General features: G+C 32.4%; 1 protein-coding gene across 1 annotated transcript; it reads right to left on the reverse strand.

Moving 5' to 3' along the window:
* Window positions 1-4,753: 4,753 nt before the first annotated feature.
* Window positions 4,754-4,903, reverse strand: LOC118750800 (semaphorin-2A-like; the record flags this gene model as incomplete). Its single annotated transcript, XM_036485535.1, is given in 1 exon segment — window positions 4,754-4,903. A coding segment is annotated over 1 exon segment (150 nt), but the record flags the coding sequence as incomplete, so codon positions are not given.
* Between the last annotated feature and the right edge of the window lie 2,951 nt (window positions 4,904-7,854).

Consider the following 7,854-nt stretch of genomic DNA (forward strand, 5'->3'; position numbering starts at 1 on the left):
ACGCATGTGTGGGATTTTATCAAACAATGGGATTAATAAACTTTAACTTGGTAATTTTATTATTCTCGAAAACAATTTTTATTGGACCGTAAATAATTTAGACATACTTTTCCTCTTAGTAGCAATAAATATGTATTTGTATTTCGTATTGGAAAATATTTTACGATTTCTCATGAAGAAGCAAATAGGGGAAACATTTTTCGAAAACAAATTTAAATTTTAAGGCATCGACATAACTTTACTGAGAAAGGGTACCCATTGATTGGCGGTGGAAAGATAAAGTGATGTTTTTTTTTTGGAGAGATATATGTACGCGCATAAATGGCCGGCACATAAAATTTTATTTTTATTCAGAACGTCCCACAACACATACTTCGATCAAATGTAAGTACAAATATATCAAACTATCGCATTTTTTTGTAAACAGGATTAAAAAAAAATGTTCCTATCACCTCGTGATCTAAATACTCCATATTTTATAGGTGCAATGCCTTTATTTTCATTAGTCTATGCTGGCATGCATGTCCGCAACAATTGAAGTATTTAAGTAATATTTATGTTGCACGCCCAACTGTTTATTAAACAAAAACTCTAAGCACAGCATTGCCAACTGCTTGAATTTATTTTTAATTTAATGATAGCACACGCGTATGAAATAATTTTATTTTAAATTTTATATTTTATAAATTGCAATTAATCCGCAATGGAAATACACATAATTTTAACATACTCGTTGCTATTTAATATAATTTTCTATAAGTTCACAATGAATTTCGATGCCGTACACAACACCTGCAATCAATTCCGAATTGACTGCGATTAATTAATATAATTACTTCATCGTTTCACGCACAAGTTCAATGGTTGCGGATGTTAAAGCGATTTTCCGCCATTCATTATGGCCATTTAGGGTTTAATTTTCAATTTAAATCATTAAAACGGTTAATATCGGCAAGACAATGAGACGCATGCGCAGCTGCTGATTTGTAATGTGACAAGGATGCGCAGCTGCACTCTATCTATAGGTATATGTACCTGTAGTTTAACTGTTTAACAGACACACACACACACCCGCAAAGGATGAAATTTGAATAGTGTAAATTGCAAACAAATACGGGCGGCCATATAACGCGTATAAATAGTGGCGCAACTGTTTGCATGCGACTGCTAAATGTACACAGCATAGTATGCAAGCATGTGTGTATATATATATGTAATTATGTATTTGATAATGGTGAAATTAAACCCCAATGTATAATTAAAATCGCCCTTAATATACTGTGATTACATGCTAATGAAATGAAATGCGATGAAGAGAAATAAAACAGATCTCTGCTAAAGAATCAGCAATGAATGTGTATGTAGGTATGTATGCATGTACAATGTACATTAGAGTGGTCCAACTTTTGTATGGGGGTAAAAAATCGTCCTCCTAGAAAACGGGCACCCTTTTAGTTTTTTCCTTTTGATATTTGTAATATCCATACCAACTTAAAATTTTCTACTGTAACGAATACAGGGTGCTCAATGACCTTGAAATGGATCGCTGTGAAACTGAAAAAAAAATATTGGCGATTTTTATAAAAAGCTACTGTTGCCATGACAACTGAAGCTTGTTATATTTTTTAGACAATTTACATTTGAAATGTTCTTAGGCTGCTTAACTAATTGTTTGATTAATATATGTACACAATACTTCTAGAGTAAAATATGAGCAGAATAAGCATCCTCTAAATTTATACTTAGTAGAGTAAAGCCAGCACCTCTTTCGGCAGGAGGAAAAATTTTGGAAGGTGCCCCAAACCCTATCTCGTTTTTTTTTTTGGACCACTCTAATGTACATACAAACTCAGCAATGTATATAGGTTGTCAGGTTAGTTTCAATAAAGCAGCCTTGTTCCGGCACTGACCTAGAGGTCGAAATACTACAATGAATCTATCAATGAATGTATGCGAAAGAGCACGTTAATGCTGTCCAGTCCTTTGATTGCTCTTCCATGAGTGCGAGACGAATGGCAGAAGTGATGATGTCATGACAGTTACATGTATGTATAGATTTAAAATTAATGAAAAAGAGAGGAATTAATTTCCTGCCGATTTATATCGACAGCTTAAGCGTGTGCATAAAATTCCAATTAAATTAATAAATAGGCGTTAAAGGATAATCTTTGTTGTTTACTGATGTTCATCAAATGCATAGAGAAACGTAAAAAGAAACAATGCAGAATCAAGCAAATACATACGTGTGGATGTAATTACTTTCCAAAACTATTCAAAAATCTCTCATTCAAAGAAGGTTTTGAAGCAATAATACAAAAAGAGATAAAGATTTAGAAGAGGTAAGGTTATACCACTTCTCAAACGCCTAATCACTTTGAACGGAATGGCCCGTTGTTTTGAAATATGCTAAGGCAATGCAAAACATTCGATGCGGTGTCAGTCGGTGGTGGCTGTTCATGCGAATATATCGACCCCAAACCAAATTTTACAGGAGAGGAGTTTTTATGCTTTTCAAAATTTTTTTAATTTTTGCATTGTAATATACGATAAAATGAACAGCAAATTTTGGGGATTTATCCCCAATATTTTACTAAGTGATGCGTTGTGGAGTGTCGAACAAATTTGCATCGAAAAGTTAATTTCGAAAAAAATGGTACATACGATAATTTTGCACAAAGGGGTCGATATCCTCTGCTTTAGAACGAACACGTACAAAAAAGTTTGGTTTGACTTGGTGTTTCTAAATGGCTGGAATTAATATTCGACTGAATCTATATGGAAGTTGTATTGCTGATGGAAAAGAAAGAGTACTTGTCAGTAAGGCATAGCTTATTAGAAAGTTAGGCGAGGCCTATTGGAATTGCCAAGTTAAGCCAGGTCTTTCTTCAACTTGTCTTTCCATTGCAGAGGAATCTTAAAGCTTAAATACATACATATACGGGTCGTTCTTAAAAAACATGACCATTCTGAATTTTGTAATTTTTAAAAATTAAGTTGGCCAAATATGTTTATAATTGGCCTCATGTGGTTACGGATGGTATCAACAATAGGAATCCATAACCAGCAGTATTTTTTTTAATTTTTGGAGTTTTTGGAGTTAATAAGTCACAGAGTGGACCGGTAACAGAGGGGACAAATTAACTCAAAAATACCAAATTTTAGCTTTTTATTCGAATTTTGGAGAATTTATTTGTCCACTTAATTAATGTACATAAAATATTTATAAAAAAATTATAAAATAAATAAAAAATCACTTTACTCACCGTTTTTCAACAGTAACAGAGTTGACACTGAATAAGGGTACGTACCCGGCATACAATTGGGTTCCTTACTCAACAACGCACTAAACAAGACTGAACAGTTCAAAACACATTTTGTTGATTTTAGCTAAGTTATGATGGAGAAGCATAAGAGAAATATACGCGTCATAACGTTTAACAAACATTTTTCAATAAAATGAGTGGACGTAACAGAGGGGACCAAAACCTGGGGACACAAATTTTCTTCATAAAAATTATACAAAAAAATTATTTCTGATCATTCTTTTCTATATATGGTATTAATATACACAAACTGAATAACAAAAATTGTAAATATTATTTTTTTTCAATTTTATTTCAACTGAAAATAACTATTAAATTTTTATAAATTGGCTCGGGACACAGGTTTTTGCTAAACCTTTGACATTGAAAATATTTTTTAAGTTATTTTCAGATAATTAATTATTTTTTTTTTATAATATAGTTACGTAGAATCGATAATAATTTATAAAAATGCAGATATTTTTCTATTTTCTTTTTGAAGAAACAAAATATAAAATAGTAAAGTCTGGGGACACCAATTGGTCATGTTTTTTAAGAACGACCCATACACATACTGTACCAACATCCCTGAGACAAAAGTACTTTTGCAAGACAACTACGAAACAAATTATTTTTTCGTCGAACGTACATTCTTATCATATCTTCGACATTTACAATCAAACCCTAAAGCATTTTTTTCTTGTTCCAATTTTCAATTACCTCAAATAATCCGAACTAGTAGTACTTAGCCGACAGATCTCAGTTCCTGCCAACCTAACGCACCTCCCTAATGCTAGTAAATTAAAGCCCTTCAATTTTTTTTTTTTATTTCAGCAGAACTATTAAATAAAATTTTTGTTTGAAATTGCTTTGCAAAAATACTTTGTAAGGCGGTCCGTGTACACTTTGCTTCAATTGAGTTTTAAAGAAATTAAAACAACTCGAATTGCATTCGTTTTTTTTTTTTGTTAAATAGACGGCAAGAGTTAAGAGCGTTTACCAAAGTGACACTTTGGTTTTTTAACTACATATTTTTTATTTTTGCTTCCAAATAAAAGAGTTCGCCATAATTTTCAATTAACCGACCGTGCATTGAGGTTTTTTATTTGGGAGATTACTCTTTGCACCGGCACCCTGGTAAGCAACATCTTTTTTGCTTATGTACCTTTTTATAATAAAAACTGCACTCCTCCTCCTGTTTTTGCTCTCCTTACTCTACTCGTCAAATAAATTATAAAACACAATTGCTCGTTAAATTCTTTTTTAAAATGCAATATTATAAAAATATGATTTCGACTGGTAGCTAAAAATATACAAAACTGTGTATGTACATAAATGTGTGCGTATCTAAAAACGAAAAAAAAAAAAACAAAAACATTACCCATACGTATCTGCATACTAAAACCCCAAACAAACATTTAAATGCGTATTTTTTTTTTTAACTTCTTTACCTCGCTTATGTTTCGCATAATTCGTGACCTCGTTGCTGCAGCACGGCTGTTCGTAGTAAAAATTCCATGTATTCTCGTAATCGCAGGATATTGGTGGCACACAATGCACCAGCAACAACAACATGGCAGCGTACACGAACAGCATTGGCGTCTTTTGTTGGGGACGTGTTGTTGTTGTTGTTGGTCGCCACAATTGGATTATTGTGGCGTTGGGGTTTTGTGTGGTGGGCGGCGGCATGTCTGTTTGTTACGCGGATTGCAGCCAAACTTTTTACGCTCGCTTATTATTATTTCGTTATTTATTTTTTTGTACTTTTTTTCCTTTGTTAGAGTATAACTTTTTCGTAATATTTATTTACTTTTTATTTGCACTTTTATTATACACACACACACACATACATGCTAACATTATTTGTATGTAAATATGCGTACGTATTTTAATTTTTTAAAAGTGTTGAGCACTGTGTGTTTTTTATTTTAAGCTCGCATTGTTTTCCCGTTATTTATACAATATTACTATTTATGATGTTTTCACTAGCCGCATGTGGGTATGTGTGTGTATGTGTGTATGTTTGCGCGCATATAAAATATATTTTTGATCCTTTTTACCTTAATGCGAGAGCGTTCACGTACGCGCCTTTTGCCTGAAATGGGCTTTTTTATATGAATTATTGTTATTAAATTTATTTGTTTACTATTTAAGACGAATAAATGGCGTTCATTGATATTATTATTTATTGCATTATTATATGCCGTAGTTGTTGTTGCCGGTGGTGGTTTTTATTTGTTTATTCATTTTTTTTTTTTTACATGCTAGCCCGTTCAGCAGGAGTGATATAATAAATATTTGATTAATATATTTTTTTCGCTTTATGCTCTTTTTTGTTTTGCTATGCTGTGTATGCTTAATGCTTCATCAATATACATATTTTTATTTTAAGGAATTAAAGGTGATGCATTTATTCAAAAGGTATTAAGCGCTTTTAAGTGCCTGCATTTTTAATTGCCGCTGAGACAAAAAAAAAAATGTTTTAAGTGGTTACTTTTGTATCCATATGCATATGGAAATCATGTTATCCCTTTTAAGTGCTTAAGCTGATTTAATTACTTATACATATTGGAGCTAAACGCTTTTAGCCACGTGAATCAAGAGTTTGGAAAATGAAGGAAATGTGAGAGAGAGGAAAGTATCTTTTTTTTCTGAATAGAATGCTGATATTGGACAAATAGGAAGAAGATACTATCTGGATCGTTTTTGTGGGCGTCAATAGCAGTAATTATAAGCAGCTAAGCACAACACATGCACACTTACATAAATTTATTGGGTGGAGTAAGTCATTCTCGAAAAATCAATAGATGTGTTTAGATTTTGGCGATAAATATTTTTACTCTACATGAACACAAAGAAGTTTCCGCCGCAAAAATTTACCAATTTCTGATAAGGGTGAAAACAGTTGACGAAAAGTGGATTTTTTACAACAATATGGATTGCAAACGGTCTTGGTCCCTCTAAAGATTTTGAAAGCAGAAAGAACATATCGGCATTTTGCTTCGATGCATCGCAAATTTTCCACTCGATACATAAATAGCCGATGTATCGATATATCGATGCATCGATGTTTTTTGAAAACTGACACCTTTAGTACATTAAACCGGCATTTAATTTTTTTTTATTCGTTTAAAAAAGAGAAGTGACTTTGACTAAACAAATTGAAATGGCTACAAAAGTTCCTTTGAAAGCATACAATTTCAAATTTTGTTCAAGTTTGTTAATAACTTATTTTGTTGTGTAATAAATATCATCTGAAGAATCCTATGCAATAGATGTATGTACTTCGATGTATCGAAAAATATTGATGTATATACATACATTTTGATGCATCGAATCAAAGAAAAACATTCTACGAACGGTGAATTATGATGCTCACCAATTTGTCTATCAATGCATCCAACTGTACGGGAAGTTCAAAAATTGGCCAAGATTTCTATCAGTATCACATTTTTCTTGCATTTACATTGTGATTTTTTCAGATGCACAAGATACGCGTTTGGCTAAGTTTTTTTTAATAGCGCGACCCAAACCGAAAACCCGTTGCAGTGCCAAAGAAGGCGAAAAATATCTCTAAAATATCACCTTTGGTGCCTCCACAAAAAAGACGCAAAGAAAAAACAAAAAAAAAAAATCGACCCCTCCTTTAGTGACTCCAAATTGGTACCTCTGCACAACTCTATCAAGTATATGTATATATGTATGCGTATGTGAATTGGGATTTGTTTGTTTGTTGTTTTTTGCATTATTTTTATTTTTGTTGGAAAAAGTCAAAGAGCAAACCACAATGACAGACGGATAAAGACACAAAAATAACAACACAGCGCAAAACTGGTTTCAGAAAAATTTTATGCCTACACAACAATTAACCGCAAAAAAAATATGTACCTACCTACGTATGTAGCAATGTGTGCGAGCAAATTGGAACGCTTGAATAGAGGAAGAGTAGTGCTTGTTGGAGAGAAAATAGCTTGTGTGTATTTTCAAGAAAACATGGCGTTGCCAATTAATTCATATATAATAAATATCATTAACTTAAAACAGAAGGGCTCCATCTGGCATCTTTGTTTCTTTAAAGAGTGGTAAAAAAAAAACATCAGAAAACTAGAGTTCTTCAGTTGCTAATTTTTTCAAAGGATTATTATACCCGAGCGCACTTTTGTAATGCAACTTTGTTCACAAAGCGCTTGTCTGTAACAGCCTAAAGCAATCGAGATAGATATAGACATACATATGTATATATCGCCGTTTAAAGTACAAAACCGCGTATCTAAGGTTGCATAAATTATTTTCTAGAGAGTAAAAAACACTCATTATTCAAAATCGGACAAACACATCGCCCACATTCCATATAACGGTAATTTAGAGAAATACGAAATCTGAGATAAATCAGTAACTACTGAAACTAATTATGTCTGAAATAAATCTAAATATTTATGCGATTAGAAATGTTTTTTTTTTGAAAATAGACCTGCAACTTATGTATTTGCTGATGTAGTGTAAATTACATTGATATATTGGGCAATTGGCATTTAATTTAACAAATTTGCTG

Source organism: Rhagoletis pomonella, unplaced genomic scaffold (assembly GCF_013731165.1).
Source record: "Rhagoletis pomonella isolate Grant_MI unplaced genomic scaffold, Rhpom_1.0 Rhpom_scaffold_00403, whole genome shotgun sequence".
NCBI lineage: Eukaryota > Metazoa > Arthropoda > Insecta > Diptera > Tephritidae > Rhagoletis > Rhagoletis pomonella.